Raw genomic sequence first — 18,039 nt, 5'->3', positions numbered from 1 at the left:
ACCTGGCTAATTTTTGTATTTTTAGTAGAGATGGGCTTTCACCATGTTGGTCAGGCTGGCCTGGAACTCCTGGCCTCCCAAAGTGTTGGGACTACAGGCGTGAGCCACTGTACCCTGCCTTGTGTTTCTTTATACGTCCTCCTTCATGTAAGCATAGAGAAGTGGTGGACCTGGGTCTTATTTTGCTTTTAGGAGGGTAGATAAGGCCTAAGATGACGGTGCCCTTCACTCCTATTGATGAAGTGGTAGCCCTGTGCTTGCTGTTGTAGAGCTGGGCAAGTGGGGTGGGATTCCTTCATGTTTCTTGTTCTTATTGATGTTTTAGGAATTTGGGTTTTGTTTTTGTCTTTCATTGAGGCTTAGTGGCCAAATTCATTAAAAGAAGTATTTGGATTTTTTAACCTTTATTTTTGCATTTTTCTGGCAGTTTCCTGGAGACAGCGTGGTCACTGGACGGGGCCGAATCAATGGAAGATTGGTTTATGTCTTCAGTCAGGTATTTCATAACTCTAATAGTCTGAACTTTCTTGGAGGGCAGAGCCAAGAGGAAAATATGTGAACGAAGCCAATCTTGGGGAATGAAAACTTGCTTGTAGTTTGGAGAAAATGAGGGATTTGCTTTGTTTTTCAGTGCATATTTCCAGAATATTGTTTTTTTCTTAGGAAGAGTCCTTAGTTTGTTTTGGGGGAGGATCACAGGGCACTAGCCTTGTACAAAGGTAACCCAGGAACCAGGAATTTATTCCAAGTGAATGAGATTCCTCTTGGCAGGATTGGGTGTGTGCCTGCAGGGCATCTGTGTCCTGGGCAGTATATGTGGACTGGAGAGAGTACAGTGGGTGCAGCCTAGCAAAGGGGAGTTGACTCTCAGAAGCAGCATTCCCCTGAGCTTTGGGCTTTCATGAATATGTTCAGAAAACTTTTATCAGGGTGCCTCAAGACAGATAGTTTGTTCACACACATAGCCGAAGCTATCAATATGTTATTTTACATGCAAAAGGGAATGAAGATTGTTAATCAGCTGACCTTACAGTAGGGAGCGAGCGTAGCCTGATTTATCCAGGTGGGTCCAATGTAATCACAGCGTCCTTAAAAGTGGAAGAGGGAGGTAGAAGAGGAGCTTAGAAGGATATGATAAGAGAAGGACATGATCTGCAGTACCTGGCTTTGAAGATGGGAAAAGGAGACCATTAGCAAAGGAGTGCCCATGGTGTCTAGGAGCTGGCAAAGGCAAGAAAACACATTTTCCCCTGGAGCCTCCAGAACGGAGCACAGCGCTGCTAACCTTAATTTAGCCCAGTCAATCCTGTGTAGCACTTCCAAGTTATAGAACTCTAAGATAATTTGTGTTGTTTCAAGGCACTGAATTTACATTAATTTTTTATAGCAGTAGTAGAAAACTAACACAGAATATTTTGTGTACTATTTTGGATTTGACTTTTTTCTCTCCAGAGGTGTAGATGTATATATAATTTAAAATGCTTAGGTCTTTTTACAGACCTAAAGTTTGATATTAAAATTGGCTGGGCGTGGTGGCTTATGCCTGTAGTCCCAGTACTTTGGGAGGCTGAGACGGGTAGATCACGTGAGTCAGGAGTTTGAGACCAGCTGGCCCACATGGTGAAACACTGTCTCTACTAAAAACACAAAAATTAGCCAGGTGTAGTGGGTGCCTGTAATCCCAGCTACTTGGGAGGCTGAGGCAGGACAATCACTTGAACCTGGGAGGTGGAGGTTGCAGTGAGCTGAGTTTGCGCCACTGCATTCGAACCTGGGCGACAGAGTGAGACTCCATCTCAAAAATAAAAAATAAAATAGTTATACTTGGTTAATTTAAAATCTGTCATAGTTAGACAGTATGTATTTACCAATTAAATTACCTTTGAGATGTTTTAAAACTGTTATAAATTGGTCTACCAAATGCTGAAATAGAAGGAATCACATTTCTTTGTTTTGTGCAATTTACGAGAGCTGAGAAAAACTTGTACAGAAGGAACCACTGTAGAGAGAACTAAGAAAGTTATGTTTTCTGGACATGGTATTCACTCACCACTATTAAGCAGGTGGAAAAATTCACGGAATTCATACTTTCGAGCACCTCTTATGCTCATGTTAGGGTGGGAGTGAGGAGAAGGTGGAGATGACTGAGACAAGAGTTCCCACCCTGAAGAAGCGAATCATTTTATAGGCAGAATGGCACAGAACAGATGTGACTACACAGCACATGGAGTGAGAGGTTCCAGGCAAATGTTGTAGACCCAACACAAGGGAAAATCACATCCATGGTTGAGGAAAGCTTTAGTAACAATGGGGCAATTGAGACAGGCCTTGAAGGATACTGAGGGTAGGGAGTGATGAGCTATTTTTTTTTTTAATAGTGATCTCCAAGATGTTAATATCTTAAATATTTTTTCTGGGGGAGCTTCTGTTCTTCTGGGGAGCCTCCTCAGTCCCTTGCCTGATAATTGGCTGTTGGTGTATTCTGAGGGGAGAGAAAAAAGGGGCCAGCACTCACTGATTCAGTGTATAGGCTCGTAATCTTGTGTGTTTTCAGCCTCACCTTTTCCTCTTTTAGGTTAGCAGTTGTGAGTTTAGAACCCTTCTGGTTAATTTCCTTTACAGAACAAACCTTCTCTTTCCTCTCAAGGTGAAGGAGAGGCCCTGTGGGCTCTGACTGGTTCTAACAGAGACTTCTGTTGGTCTCTTTTCAGCCCCCTTCTCATCTCCACTTTCCATGGTTCCTAGATTGTCCCCTCCTTGGTTACCCCCACTGCAGGTGTGTAAGCTTCCATTCTCTCCCTCTAAATCAGGTATTTTCTTGTGCTTTCAGTTCCCCCCAAATTTGTTTAATCCTTGCCATGCTATTGTCTCTTTGTTCTTATTCTTATGGCTGATTTTGTTCTTAATTCCCACCTGTCTTTTTGAGGGGGCTGTAGGAGAGGTTATGCCCACAATAAGCCCTTTACATCTGAACATAATGAAGAGCCATAAGCCGAAGTAGCAGTGAGAGCTCTGATTCTTGTTTTTTAACTTTCCTTTTTAAAACAGCAAATATAGGCCGGGCGCAGTGGCCGAGGTGGGTGGATCACTTGAAGCCAGGAGTTTGAAACCAGCCTGGCCAACGTGGCAAAACTGTCCCTACTAAAAATACAAAAATTAGCTGGGCGTGGTGGCATGTGTCTGTAATCCCAGCTACTCGGGAGGCTGAGGCAGGAGAATTGCTTGAACTTGGGAGGCAGAGGATACAGTGAGCCAAGATTATGCCACTGCACTCCAGCCTGGGTGACAGAGCAAGAGTCGGTCTCAAAATAATAAGTAAAATGAAACAGTAAATATTTCCTAAAAATAGAAGTGCTTGACTGATATCCATAGAATCTGGTATTAGAGTTAATTCTGTGTGATAGGTTTTCCTTCAGAGCTGCAAATCATTTTTTTCTTTTCTTTTTTTTCCTTTCAAATCATTTTTGTAGAGCAAAGACTAGCTCTTTTGCCTTGACAATTCATGAACTTCCTTTAAGATATTTTATTCTATGGAATAATCTATAGGTCAGACTTTTTTCTAATTTTTAAACTTCTGAAAATGCTTTAAAAACTATACGTGTGTATTTTTTTTTTTTTTTTTTAAATATGGAGTCTCGCTCTGTTGCCCATGCTGGAGTGCAGTGGTGCAATCTCGGCCCACTGCAACCTCTGCCTCTTGGATTCAAGTGATTCTCCTGCCTCAGCCTCCCGAGTAGCTGGGATTATAGGCGCACACCACCACGCCCAGCTAATTTTTTTATTTTAGTAGAGATGGGGTTTCACCATGTTGGCCAGTCTGGTCTGGAACTCTTGACCTCAAGTGATTCACCCGCCTTGTCCTCTCAAAGTGTTGGGATTACAGGCGTGAGCCACTGTGCCCAGGCAACGTTTTTTTGTTGTTTTTTTTTTTTGAGACAGGGTCTTGCTCTGTTGCCTAGGCTGGAATACAGTGGTGCTATCTCAATTTACTGAAGCCTCTGTCTCCTGGGCTCAAGTGATCCTCCTGCCTCAGCCTCCTGAGTAGCTGGGACTCCAGGCATATGCCACCATGCCCAGCTAACTTTTTAATGTATTTTTTTGTAGATACAAGTTTCTGCCATGTTGCCCTGGCTGGTCTCAGACTCCTGGATTCAAGCCATCCGCCTGCCTTGGCCTCCCAAAGTGTTGGGATTACAGGCATGAGCCACCATGCCTGTCCTAAAAGCTTTTATCTGTGAATTTTCTATTTCTTCCTCCTACTGGATTTTCATCTCTAGCCAGTCACTATATTTGACTTGCTGATTTGTATTTTCTTTTTAGGATTTTACAGTTTTTGGAGGCAGTCTGTCAGGAGCACATGCCCAAAAGATCTGCAAAGTAAGTGTTTAATACTCAAATTCAATCCATTGCTTTCCTCAGTTACATAGTGCTTATTGGGTATCTTTGGGGTATAAAACACTGAGCTAGGTACTTGGGGTAGGGCAGAGGTATGCAAGATCTGCTACCCATCTGAAGGGGTGCATAACAGTTTTTGTATCGTGGATCTCTTCTATGGGCTAGCAAAGCCTGGACGCTCCTGTTTTTACATACCTAAAATAAAATTTGTAGGATTTTAAATGATTAAAAATGTTTTTAAAAACCACATTTATAATATATGTGCTCCCTTGTTAATGCATTTAATAACAAGATTTAGCAGTAGATCTAATAACTACCGTAATTTCAAAGTAGTCAAAGGTGAAATATTTCAGAGTATCCGCAACCACTTTAATGGGACGTAAAAATATCTGTGGCTTCTAATAATGACAAAGTCACAGGTATTTCTAATACTGAGGCTCATTGCCTATATTCATAATGAAAAGAAATGTTAACGATTGGCTAGAGTTAGTAAAGATAAAGATGTAAATTTTTTCCCATTCATGGACTCCTGTTCACAGACCTCTTGGGGTTCTGAGGATTTCAGGTGAAGAACCTTTTGTCTAGGTGGAGGGGCCAGGTGCTAGAAGGTAAAGAACAGTGGGAGCATTGTATGCTGATGTTTAAAAACCACTGCTAGAGATTAGATGCTCTGGAGAGGAATAAACTATAAATAATAGAGAATTTTGGAATTAAATTTGGAGCTACTGGTAACTGGAACATCTGGATTATAGACATGGTCCTGTCATGTATTGCTCCTGAGACCTTGGGCCAGTCACTTAACTTTTATACCTTCTTAATTTTTCTCTTTTTACTGCCTCTGTTATGATGGCTAAATGAGGTAATGGAAGTGAAAGTGCTTTTTAAACTGTCAAGGGTTGTAGGAATATTGCTTATTATGCTGTCAGATTACTAACCCATGAGGAAAATCTGTCACATTAGAAGTAAAAGCAGGGCCGGGCGCGGTGGCTCAAGCCTGTAATCCCAGCACTTTGGGAGGCCGAGACGGGTGGATCACGAGGTCAGTGAGATCGGTATCCATCCTGGCGTGAAACCCCTCTACTAAAAATACAAAAACTTAGTCAGCGGCGGGCTTGCAGTCCCAGCGTACCGGGAGGCTGGAGGAAATGGCGAACCGGGAGGTGGCTTGGTGGCTGAGATCCGCCACTGCACTCCAGCCTGGTGATGAATGACCTCGCCTCCCCAAAAAAAAAAAGAAGTAAAAGCAGACCTGGGCCTGCCCTCAGATTAACTGATGGGTCAACATCTGCTTTCATGAAAGTACCACTTTGTAAGCCATTCTGTCTACTGTAAGTTCTTTCAAAGCAGTACCTGGGAACACAACTGGCTGCTGGAAGATGTTACAATGTGAGCCTGTGGTTCTAGAAATGGTTGCCATGAGTTGTTTTATCCCCTGCTAATGGGAAGTGCTTTGGCTCCTGGGTGTTTGGGGACTTTAATCAGCCTTTTAAATATCTGGTCCTTTGTCCTCCATGAAGGTACCCAATCATGATGGGGAGTGAAACCAGTGTTACTGCCTCCTGTTTTGAAAAGTGCACTTGGGACATTTTCCAGAAAACACTGTGGTACTTTGTGAATGTCGTTTTTTATATCAAGAATACTTGTCTCAATAAAAGATTTTTCCGCTGTCTCAGATCATGGACCAGGCCATAACAGTGGGGGCTCCAGTGATTGGGCTGAATGACTCTGGGGGAGCACGGATCCAAGAGGGAGTGGAGTCTTTGGCTGGCTATGCAGACATCTTTCTGGTGAGAAACCTGTTAATAGAGAATAGAGAATAAAAAAATACAGGGCTTAAGTTCTCTAAGCCATGACCTGGCCAGAGCTTCTCCAACTCTCCTTATTGTTCTCTGCTGCATTGTGTCTGTTCTGTGGGTCCTTTCTGTGTCACTAGGGGTGGGATTGAAGGGTAGATGAAAAGCAAGAGAGAGTGGGAAGAGAGGGTTTTCATTTTTTTCTAATAGAGGGCCACACATAGGAGAATTTACAGTTAAAGATCGTTCATAAGGGAAAAGCACTTGAGAATTTTTTTTTTTTTTTTGAAAGCAAGGGAGAGGAAATATGAAAAGTTAAAATGAACTGATGTGCTAGAATTAGAATTTTTAAAAAAAGTCGCACTTTTAAACAATTTTTTTGTTAAAACACTACAGGATTATTATATAAATTCCAAGCCATAGTGCAAAGAAGAATGAAATCACCCCAGAGCCTACCATTCAGAAACATTTGGCGAGCCTCATTACTGACATCTCTTTGCTTATTTACAGACTGAAATTATGAGAGAAAGAAATGAAAAGAAACATAAAATAATGTGTTATGTGAAGTATAAAGTGTATTTGTGAGAGATACAGTAAGAGAGATTGGGATGAGGGAGAGACATACTGCAGCCAGAAACTGGCAACACTTCCAGAGAGGTAAAGGAAGGAGACAGGCAGACATTGTTTCTAATCAGGCCAGCCATTCTTGTCATCCCTGCTCTGTAGGCTTGCTTCTGTGGGTGGCTTGGCCTAAGCAGTTTAGGCCTGGAAGTCATTCCTGTATAGAAACAAAAGAGCGGCCCTCAGAGACGTGGTGATAAATCACCACATTTTAGAGCTTGACTGGATTTTAGAATATCATCTAGTTGAATACATCTTTATGGGTCTGGAGGAGTTTTTTTAAAAAAAATATTTATTGATTGATTTATTTAGAGACAGGGTCTCGGTTGGCCAGGCTGGAATGCAGTGGCATGATCTCTGCTTACTGCAACCTCAGCCTCCTGGGCTCAAGCGATCATCCCACCTCAGCCTCTTGAATAGCTGGCACCACAGTCATGCACCACCACATCCGGCAAATATTTTGATATTTTTTTTTTAATAGAGGCGGGGTTTTGCCATGTTGCCCAGGCTTATCTTGAACTCATGGACTCAAGCGATTGACCTGCCTTTGCCTCCCGAAGTGCTGGGATTACAGGAGTGAGCCACCACGCCTGGCCTTTAATTTTTGTTTTCAAGGGCTAGTCTTTACTTTCAGATCTTCATTGCTTAATTAATTGCTTACTAATGCTGCTTGTCATATTGATACCTCCACTCACTTATTCCTACCTGTGTTATTTTTTGGTAACTTTTTATTTTGATAAAATTTCAAACTTCAGGCTGGGCGCAGTGGCTCAAGCCTGTAATCCCAGCACTTTGGGAGGCCAAGGCAGGTAGATCATTTGACGTCAGGAGTTCAAGACCAGCCTGGCCAACACGGTGAAATCCTGTCTCTATTAAAAATACAAAAATTAGCTGGGCGTAGTGGCATATGCCTGTAATCCCAGCTACTCAGGAGGCTGAGGTGGGACAATTGCTTGAACCCGGGAGACAGAGGTTACAGTGAGCCAAGATTGTGCCATTGCACTCCAACCTGGGTGACACAGCAAGACTCCGTCTCAAAAAAAAAAAAATTCAAACTTTATGGAAAATGACAAGAATAGTACAGGAACTCCTATATGTGCTTTTCCCAGATTCACCAGTTGTTTACATTTTCTCCATTTGTTCTGTTATTCTCTCTCCATATATACAGATTTGCATGTTACATTTTTCTGAAGTATTTGAGAATAAATTGAAGATACTATGTCTTCTTTACCTCCTAAGTTCTTCATTGGGTATTTCTAAAGAATAAGGATATTCTGTTAAATAACCAGAATACAGTAATAAAAATCAGGAAATTTAACATTGATTCATCTATGTTATTCTAATTCATTATCCTTATTCAGGACTTAAGTCCTTTATAGTGTGTGCTCTTGGTGTGTGTGTGCTTTCTCTGTGCACACGCTCTCGCTCTGTCTCTGTGTGTGTGTGTGTGTGTGTGCATACATATATATATATGTGTGTGTGTGTGTGTGTGTGTTCCTCCTGGCCAGGATCCAATCCAGAATGAAGCATTGACTTTAGATGTTATCTCTCTTTAATCTTTTTTGATCTGGAGCAGTTCCTGTCTTTGTTCTCCATGGTCTTGACATTTTAAGAAATAGCTTTATAGGGCCAGGTGTAGTGGCTCACACCTGTAATCCTAGCACTTTGGGAGGCCAAGGTGGGTGGATCACTAGGTCAGGAGTTCAAGACCAGCCTGGCCAAGATGGTGAAACCCTGTCTCTACTAAAAATACAAAAATTAGCTGGGTGTGATGGCAGGTGCCTGTAATCCCAGCTACTCAGGAGGCTGAGGCAGGGAATTGCTTGAACATGGGAGGTGGAGGTTGCAGTGAGCCGAGATCATGCCACTGCACTCCAGCTTGGGTGACAAAGCGAGACTCCATCTCAAAAAAAGTAGCTTTATTGAGATATAATTTACAAACCATAAAATCCACCCATTGTAAACATGTAATTCAAATTAATTTTTAGAGTTGTGCAGCCATAATCTAGTTTTCGAACCTGCCACTCCAAAAATACCCTCTTGCTTTTTTGCAGTCAGTTCCCACCTAACCACAGTCAACTCCTCACCCAACTTTCTTCTTTTACAGATTTTTACAGACTTCTTTCACTAAGCACCGTTTTTTGAGGTTCATTTATATTGTAATGTGTATCAATTCATTCCTTTTTATTGGTGAATAATATTCTGTTGAATATTTTACATATTTTCATTATTTACCAATTGAGGGATATTTGGGTTGTTTCTAGTTCCTGGCTATCATGGATAAATGCTACTGTGAACATTTGTGTATTACTCTGTGTGGACATGTGTTTTCATAACCCTTGGGTAGATAAGTACCTAAGAGTGGGATTGTAGGTTTTATGATAAGCTTGTTTATAACTGTTTAAGAAACTGCCAGATTGTTTTCCAAAGCAACTAAACCATTTTATATTACCATGAGCAATGTATTCAGGGTCACAGGTTCTCCACATCTTTGTGGATTACTTGGTATTGTCAGTCTTTTTTTTTTTGAGATGGAGTCTCGCTCTGTGGCCCAGGCTGGAGTGCTATGGTGTAATCTTGGCTCACTGTAACCTCTGCCTCCCGGGTTCAAGTGATTCCCCTGCCTCTGCCTCCTGAGTAGCTGGGATTACAGGCATGCACCACCATGCCTGGCTAATTTTTGTATTTTTAGTAGAGACAGGGTTTCACCATGTTGGCCAGGCTGGTCTCGAACTCCTAACCTCAAGTGATCCACCTGCCTTGGCCTCCCAAAGTGCTAGGATTACAGGCGTGAGCCACTGCACCCAGCCACTCTTTTTTTTTTTTTTTTTTTTTTTTTGAGACAGGGTCTCACTCTATTGTTCAGGCTGGAGTACAGTGGCATGATCACAGCTCACTGCAGCCTTGACTTCCTGGGGTCAAGTGATCCTCCTGCCTCAACCTCCCAAAGTGCTGGAATTACAGGCATGAGCCACTGCACCTGGTCCAGTCTTTTTGACTATAGCCATTTTAGTGGTGTGTAATGGTATCTCACTGTAGTTCTAGTTTGCATTTCCCAGATGACTAATCATGTTGAGCATCTTTATGTACATATTAGTCATTTGCAAACCTTCTTTGCTGAAATGTCTATTCAGATCTTTTGTCTATTTTGTAATTGGGTTTTTGAGTTGTAAGAGTTCTTTATATATTCTGGATACAAGTCGTTTATCAGATATATGATTTGTAAGTACTTTCTCCCAGTCTGTGGCTTGTCTTTTCTTTCTTAGTGGTAGCTTTATTTATTTTTATTTTTTATTTTTTGAGACAGCCTTACCCTGTCCTCCAGGCTGGAGTGCAGTGGCATGATCTTGGCTCACTGCAACCTCTGCTTCCTGGGTTCAAGTGATTCTCGTGCCTCAGCCACCCAAGTAGCTGTGATTACAGGCGCGTGCCACCACATCCAGCTAATTTCCTTGCCTTTTTAGTAGAGACAGGGTTTTACCATGTTGTCCAGGACTGGTCTTGAACTCCTGAGCTCAGGTGATCTGCCTGCGTTGGCCTCTCAAAGTGCTGGGATTACAGGCATGAGCCAGCACGCTCAGCCTATTTTTATTTTATATTTTAAAGACAGGATCTTGCTCTGTTGCCTGGGCTGGAGTACAGTGGTGCAGTCACAGCTCACTGCAGCCTTGAACTTCTGGGCTCAAGCAATCCTCCTGCCTTAGCCTACCGAGTAGCTAGGGCTATAGGCACACACTAGTATACCCAGCTAATTAAAAAAAAAATTCTTTTGTGTGTAGAGATGGGGTTTTACTACATTGGTCAGCCTGGTCTTGAACTCCTGGTCTCAAGCAATCTGCCTCGGCATCCCGAAGTGCCAGGATTACAAGCCACTACACCCAGCCTGTGGTGGCTTTTTTTTCTTTTTTTGAACTAGGGTCTCACTCTGTCACCCAGGCTGAAGTGTAGGGGTGTGATCATGGCTCACTGCAGCTTGGACTTCCCAGGGTCAGGCAGTCCTCCTGCCTCATCCTCCTGAGTGGCTGAGACCACAGGCACATGCTACCATGTCTGGCAGTTTTTTTTCATTATTTGTTGAGGTGGGGTCCCACTATGTTGCCCAGGCTGGTCTCAAACTTCTGGACTTAAACCATCCTCCTATCTCAGCTTCCTAGAGGGCTGGTATTACTGGCATGAGCCGATGTGGTCAGCCTCTGGTGGCTTTTGAGGTGGAGACATTTTTAATTTTGAAGTCCAGTTTATCAGGTTTTCTTTTGTGGGTCATGCTTTTATTGTCATATGTAAAAACTGTGTGATACAAAGTCATGAAGATTTTGTTTTCTTCATGGAGTTTTTTTTGTAGGTTTGACTTTTTTTTTTTTTTTTTTTCCTGAGACGGAGTCATGCTCAGTCATCCAGGCTGGAGTGCAGTGGTGCGATCTCGGCTCACTGCAAGCTCTGCCTCCTGGGTTCATGCTATTCTCCTGCCTCAGCCTCCCGAGTAGCTGGGACTACAGGCGTCTGCCACCACGCCTGGCTAATTTTTTTTGTATTTTTAGTAGAGACGGGGTTTCACCACGTTAGCCAGGATGGTCTCGATCTCCTGAACCTGTGATCCACCCACCTCGGCCTCCCAAAGTGCTGGGATTACAGGTGTGAGCCACCGCACCTGGCGTTTTTTTTTTTTTAAGATGTGGTTTCGCTCTTGTTGCCCAGGCTGGAGTTCAATGGTGCAATCTCAGGGATCACAGGTGCCTGCCACCAAACCTGTCTAATTTGTGTGTGTATGTGTGTGTGTGCGTGCGTGAGCGTGGGTCTCGAACTCCTAACCTCAGGTGATCCGCCCACTTTGGCCTCCCAAAGTGTTGGGATTACAGGCGTGAGCTTCCACGCCCAGCCAGCTCTCTTATAGTAGGTCTGTGATCCATTTCGAGTTAATTTTTGTATATGGCGTGACGTGAGGGTCTAACATCATTCTTGTCTCCCACCATTAATTGACATAACTATTCTTTCCCCACTGAATTGTCTTGACACATCGATAAAAATATCAGTTGAGCATAAATGTAAGGGTTTGTTTCTGAACTCTGTTCTTCGATTGTTCTATGTCTATCCTTAAAATAGAACCTGTCTTGATTACTGTAGTTTTATAGGAGTTTTGAAGTTGTGTAAAGTCCTCCAACTTGGTATTTCTTCTTCTTCTTCTTCTTTTTTTTTTTTTTTTTAGATGTGGTCTCGCTTTGTGGCCCAGGTTGGAGCACAGTGGCATGATCTCAGCTCACTGCAACCTCCACCTCCTGGGTTCAAGCGATTCTCCTGCCTCAGCCTCTCAAGTAGCTGGGATTACAGGCACATGCCAGCACACCCAGCTAATTTTTGTACTTTTAGTGGAAATGGGGTTTTACCATATTGGTCAGGCTGGTCTCGAACTCCCTCAAGTGATCCACCCACCTTAGCCTCCCAAAGTGCTGGAATTACAGGCGTGAGCCACCATGCCCGGTGGTCGTTCGTTCGTTCGTTCTTTTTGTCTGTCTTTCTGTCTTTTTGTCTTTCTGTCTGTGTTGTCTTTCTTTCTTTGAGATGGAGTCTCACTCTGTCGCCCAGGCTGGAGTGCAATGGTGCGATCTTGGCTCACTGCAGTCTCCACCTCTCGGGTTCAAGCGATTCCCTGCCTCAGCCAAGTAGCTGGAATTACAGGCGCCCACCCCAGTGCCCAGCTAATTTTTTGTATTTTTAGTAGAGACAGGGTTTCACCATGTTGGACAAGTTGGTCTCCAACTCCTGACCTCAGGTGATCCACCTGCCTCGGCCTCTGAAAGTGCTGGGATTACAGGTGTGAGCCACCATGCCTGGCCCAATCAGCTCTTAACTCTACAAAAATGCCTGCTGAGATTTGATAGGAACTGCATTGAGTCTGTAGATGAATTTGGTGAGAATTTACATCTTAACATTTTGTGTCTTTCACTCCATATAGATGGAATGTTTCTCTGTTTATGTAGCTTTTTAATTTGTCTCAGCAGTATTTTATAATTTGCAGCATATCTGTCTTGCATTCTTTTGTTAAACTTATATTTAAAATATTTCACTCTGGCCAGGCGCGGTGGCTCATGCCTGTAATCCCAGCGCTTTGGGAGGCCGAGGCAGGGGGATCACCTGAGGTCACAAGTTTGAGACTAGCCTGGCCAACATAGTGAAACCCTGGCTCTACTAAAAATACAAAAATTAGCCACGTGTCGTGGTGCGCACCTGTAATCCCAGCTACTGAGGAGGCTGAGGCAGGAGAATCACTTGAACCCAGGACGCAGAGGTTGCAGACTCCAGCCTGGGCGACAGAGCAAGACTCTGTCTCAAAACAAAACAAAACAAAATATTTTACTTTTTGTGATGCTATTCAGAATGGAATTGTCTTGTTAATTTCCTATTTGGATTCTTCTTTGCAAATGCATAGAGATACAATTGATTTTCTTTTTTTTTTTTAATTTATTTTTTTTATTTTTTGAGACGGAGTCTTTGCTCTGTCACCCAGGCTGGAATGCAGTGGCACGAACTCGGCTCACTACAAGCTCCGCCTCCTTGGTTTACGCCATTCTCCTGCCTCAGCCTCCCGAGTAGCTGGGACTACAGGCGCCCGCCACCTCACCCGGCTAGTTTTTTGTACTTTTAGTAGAGACGGGGTTTCACCATGTTAGCCAGGATGGTCTCGATCTCCTGACCTTGTGATCCGCCCGTCTCGGCCTCCCAAAGTGCTGGGATTACAGGCGTGAGCCACCGCGCCCGGCCTTACAATAGATTTTCATATGTTGATCTTGTATCCTGCAGCTTTGCTGAGGTTGTGTATTAGCTCGAGTAAGGTGTGTGTGTGTGTGTGTGTGTGTGTGTGTATTTCTTTGGATTTTCTATATATACGATCATGTCTTCTGCAAATAGAGGCAGTTTTACTTATTCCTTTCTAATCTGGATGCCTTTTATTTCTTTTTCTTGCTAATTGCTCTGCCTAGAACCTGTAGCACAATGTTAAGTAAAAGTAGTAAGAGTGGACATCCTTGTCTTGTTCCTAATCTTGAGAAAGCATCCATTTTTCACCATTAAGCATGATGTTAACTGGTGTTTTTTTTTTTTTTTTTTTGTACATTCCCTTTCTCAGGTTGAGGAAGTTCTTTCTACTTCTGATTTTTTGAATATTTTTATCATGAAGGGTGTTTAATTTTGTCAAATGCTTTTTTATGCATCTATGAGATAATCGTGTTTTTTGTTCTTTATTCTAATGATATGGTATGTAACATTATTGGTTTGTAGAATGTTTAGAAACCAACCTTGTATTCCTGTGATAAATCCCACTTGGTCATGGTATATCATCCTTTTTTGGAAGGTGCTGAGCTCTGCTAGTATTTCCTTGAGTACTTTTGAATCAATATTAGTAAGAGACATTGGCCTACAGTTACCTTATGATGTTTTCTTTTGGTTTTGGTATTATAGTAATTCTCATCTCATAGAATGAGTTGGAAGGGTTGCCTCTGTGAGATAGGTTCACTATGCACTGGTTACGAACTTTTCTGATTTCAGTAAGATAGAACACTCACACAAGTTACGTGAAGTGCCTGGCCACATCTATTGTTTTTTGACTTTTTTATTTTTTCTCCTCTAGACAGAGTCTTGCTCTGTTTCCAAGGCTGGAGTACAATGGTGCAATCTTAGCTCACTGCAGTCTCCACCTCCTGGGTTAAAGCAGTTCTCCTGTCAGCCTCCCGAGTAGCTGGGACTACAGGCACACGCCACTACGCCCAGCTAATTTTTGTATTTTTAGTAGAGACAGCGTTTTACCATATTGGTCAGGCTGGTCTTGAACTCCTGACCTCAGGTGATCCACCTGCCTCGGCCTCCCAAAGTACTGGGATTATAGGCATGAGCCACTGCGCCCGGCTGTTTTTGACTTTTTAATTATGGCCATTTTTGCAGGAGTAAGGTGGTATCTCATTGTGGTTTTCATTTGCATTTTCCTGATAGTGATGGGAGCATTTTTTTCATATGTTTGTGGGCCATTTGTGTATCTTCTTTTGAGAAATGTCTATTCATGTCCTTTGCCTGCTTTTCGATGGGATTATTTTTTCTTGCTGATTTGAGTTCCTTGTAGATTCTGCATACTGGTCCTTTGTCAGGTGCATAGTTTGCAAATATTTTCTCCCATTCTGTGAGTTGTCTCTTTCCTGATTATTTCTTTTGCTGTACAGAGGCTTTTTAGTTTAATTAGGTCCCATTTATTTTTGTTTTTGTTGCATTAGCTTTTGGGGTCTTAGTCTTGAATTTTTTGCTTGGGCCAGTGTTCAGAAGAGTTTTTCCAATATTGTAGAATTTTTATGGTTTCAGGTCTTAGATTTAAGTCTTTGAAGTCTGGTAATGTGATGCCTTCAGATTTGTTCTTTTTGCTTGGTATTGCTTTGGCTATCTGGACTCATTTGGTTCCATATAAATTTTAGGAGTGTTTTTTCTAGTTCTGTGAAAAATGATGATGGTAATGGTAGTGTTTTGATGGGAATTGCATTGAATCTGTAGATTGCTTTGGATCATATAATCATTTTCAGTATATTGATTCTTACCTCCATGAGCACGAGATGTGTTTTCAGTTGTTTGTGTCATGTATAATTTGTTTCAGCAGCATTTTGTAGTTTTCCTTGTAGAGATCTTCACCTCCTTGGTTAGGTACATTCCTAGGTATTTTATTTTATTTTTTTGCAGCTGTTGTAAAAGGGATTGAGTTCTTGATTTGATTGTCACCTTGGTTATTGTTGGTGTATAGCAGTGCTATTGATTTGTGTACATTAATTTTGTAACCTAAGACTTTACTGAATTCCTTTATCAGATCTAGGAGTCTTTTGGATGAGTCTCTAGAGTTTTCCAGTTATATATGATCATATCACCGATAAACAGTACTTGTTTGACTTCCTGTTTTCCAATTTGGATGCCCTTTCTTTCTTTCTCTTGCCCGATTGCTCTGGCTAGGACTTCCAGTACTATGTTGAATAAAAGTGGTGAAAGTGGGCGTCTTTGTCTTGTTCCAGTTTTCAGGGGGAGTGCTTTCAACTCTTCCCCATTCATTATGATGTTGGCTGTGGGTTTATCATATATTGCTTTTATTATTTTGGGGCAAATCCCTCCTGTGCCTAGTTTGAGGGTTTTTTTTTTGGTCTTAAAGAGATGCTGGATTTTTTCACATGCTTTTTCTGCACCTACTGAGATGATCATATGGTTTTTGTTTTAAATTCTATTTATGTGATGTATCACATTTATTGACTTGCGTATGTTAAACCATCCCTGCATCTCAGGGATGAAACTCACTTGATCATGTTGTATTATCTTTTTGATGTGCTGTGGGATTTGGTTAGCTAGTATTTTGTTGAGGATTTTTCATCCATGTTTATCGGAGACACTGGTCTGTAGTTTTCTTTTTTTAATGTCATTTTCTGGTTTTGGTATTAGGGTGATACTGGCTTCATAGAACGATTTAGGAAGGATTCCCTCTCTCAATCTTTTGGAATAATTTCAGTAGGATTGGTACCAATTCTTTGAATGTCTAGTGGAATTCAGCTGCGATCCAGCTGGTCCTGGGCTTTTTTGTTGTTGGCAGTTTAAAATTACTGATTCAGTCTCACTGCTTGTTTTTGGTCTGTTCAGGGTTTCTATTTCTTCCTGATTTAGAGGACTGTATGTTTCCACGAATTTATCCATTTCCTCTAGATTTTCCAGTTTGTGTGTGTAAAGATGTTCATGTTAGTTTCGAGTGATCTTTTGCATTTCTATGATATTGGTTATGATGTTTCCAGTTTCATTTTTAATTGAGCTTATTTGGATCTACTCTCTTATTGGTTAGTCTCACTAATGGTCGACCAATTTTGTTTATTTTTTCAAGGAACCAAGTTTGTTTTATTTATTTTTTTGCTTCAATTTCCTTTAGCTCTGCTCTGATCTTTGTTATTTCTTCTGCTGGCATTGGGTTTAGTTCGTACCCGTTTCTCTGGTTCATGGAGGTGTGACAGTAGGTTGTCAGTTTGTGTTCTTTCAGACTTTTTGATGTATGTATTTAACATTGAACTTTCCTCTCAGCATTACTTTTGCTGTATCCCCAGAGGTTTTTATAACTTGTGTCACTACTATCATTCATTTCAAATTTTAAAATTTTCATCTTGATTTATTGTTAACCCAGAAATCATTCAGGAGCAGATTATCTAATTTCCATGTATTTGTATAGTTTTGATCATTTCTTTTGAAGTTGATTTCTGGTTTTGTTCCACTATGGTCTGAGAAGATACTTGATATGATTTCAATTTTGTTAAAGTTATTGAGACTTGTTTTGTGGCCTGTCTTGGAGAATGTTCCATGTGTTGATGAGAAGGATGTATATTCTGCAATTGTTTGGTAGAATGTTCTGTAAATACCTGTTAAGTCCATTTGTTCTAGGGTATAGTTTAAGTCCATTGCTTCTTTGTTGAGTTTCTGTCTCAACAAAAACAGTCTAGTGCTATCAGTGGAGTGTCGAAGTCCCCCATTTCACTGTGTTGCTATTTCATTTCCTAGGTCCAGTAGTAATTGTTTTATAAATCTGGGAGCTCCAGTATTAGGTGAATATGAATTCAGGATTATATCTTTTTGTTGGATTGTTCCTTTTATTATTATATAATGACCTTCTTTTTCTTTTTTTCTTTCTTTTTTATTATACTTTAAGTTCTAGGGTCCATGTACACAACATGCAGGCTTGTTACGTATGTATACATGTGCCATGTTGGCGTGCTGCACTCATTAACTCATCATTTACATTAGGTATATCTCCTAATGCTATCCCTCCCCGCTCCCCCCACCCCACAACAGGCCCTGGTATGTGATGTTCCCCTTCCTGTGTCCAAGTGATCTCATTGTTCAGTTCCCATCTATGAGTGAGAACATGCGGTGTTTGGTTTTCTGTTCTTGCGATAGTTTGCTGAGAATGATGGTTTCCAGCTGCATCCATGTCCTACAGAGGATATGAACTCATCCTTTTTTATGGCTGCATAGTATTCCATGGTGTATATGTGCCACATTTTCTTAATCCAGTCTGTCATTGATGGACATTTGGGTTGGTTCCAAGTCTTTGCTGTTGTGAATAGTGCCGCAATAAACATACGTGTGCATGTGTCTTTATAGCAGCATGACTTATAATCGTTTGGGTATATCCCCAGTAATGGGCTGGTTGGGTCAAATGGTATTTCTAGTTCTACATCCTTGA

At 41.6% G+C, this 18,039-nt stretch overlaps 1 protein-coding gene across 2 annotated transcripts in view; it reads left to right on the top strand.

The window, feature by feature from the left end:
* PCCB (propionyl-CoA carboxylase subunit beta) overlaps positions 1-18,039 on the top strand; it is a 91,065-nt gene that overhangs the window by 5,040 nt on the left and 67,986 nt on the right. For both annotated transcript variants that reach the window (XM_031663745.1, XM_003895074.4), the window contains 3 exons: positions 428-496; positions 4,321-4,377; positions 6,069-6,182. In XM_031663745.1, the coding sequence (XP_031519605.1) occupies positions 428-496; positions 4,321-4,377; positions 6,069-6,182 (240 nt within the window). The remainder of the gene's footprint in view (positions 1-427; positions 497-4,320; positions 4,378-6,068; positions 6,183-18,039) is intronic.

The sequence above is a fragment of the Papio anubis genome, chromosome 2, assembly GCF_008728515.1.
Source record: "Papio anubis isolate 15944 chromosome 2, Panubis1.0, whole genome shotgun sequence".
Taxonomy (NCBI): Eukaryota; Metazoa; Chordata; class Mammalia; order Primates; family Cercopithecidae; genus Papio; species Papio anubis.
This window is presented reverse-complemented; position numbering and strand designations above follow the sequence as displayed.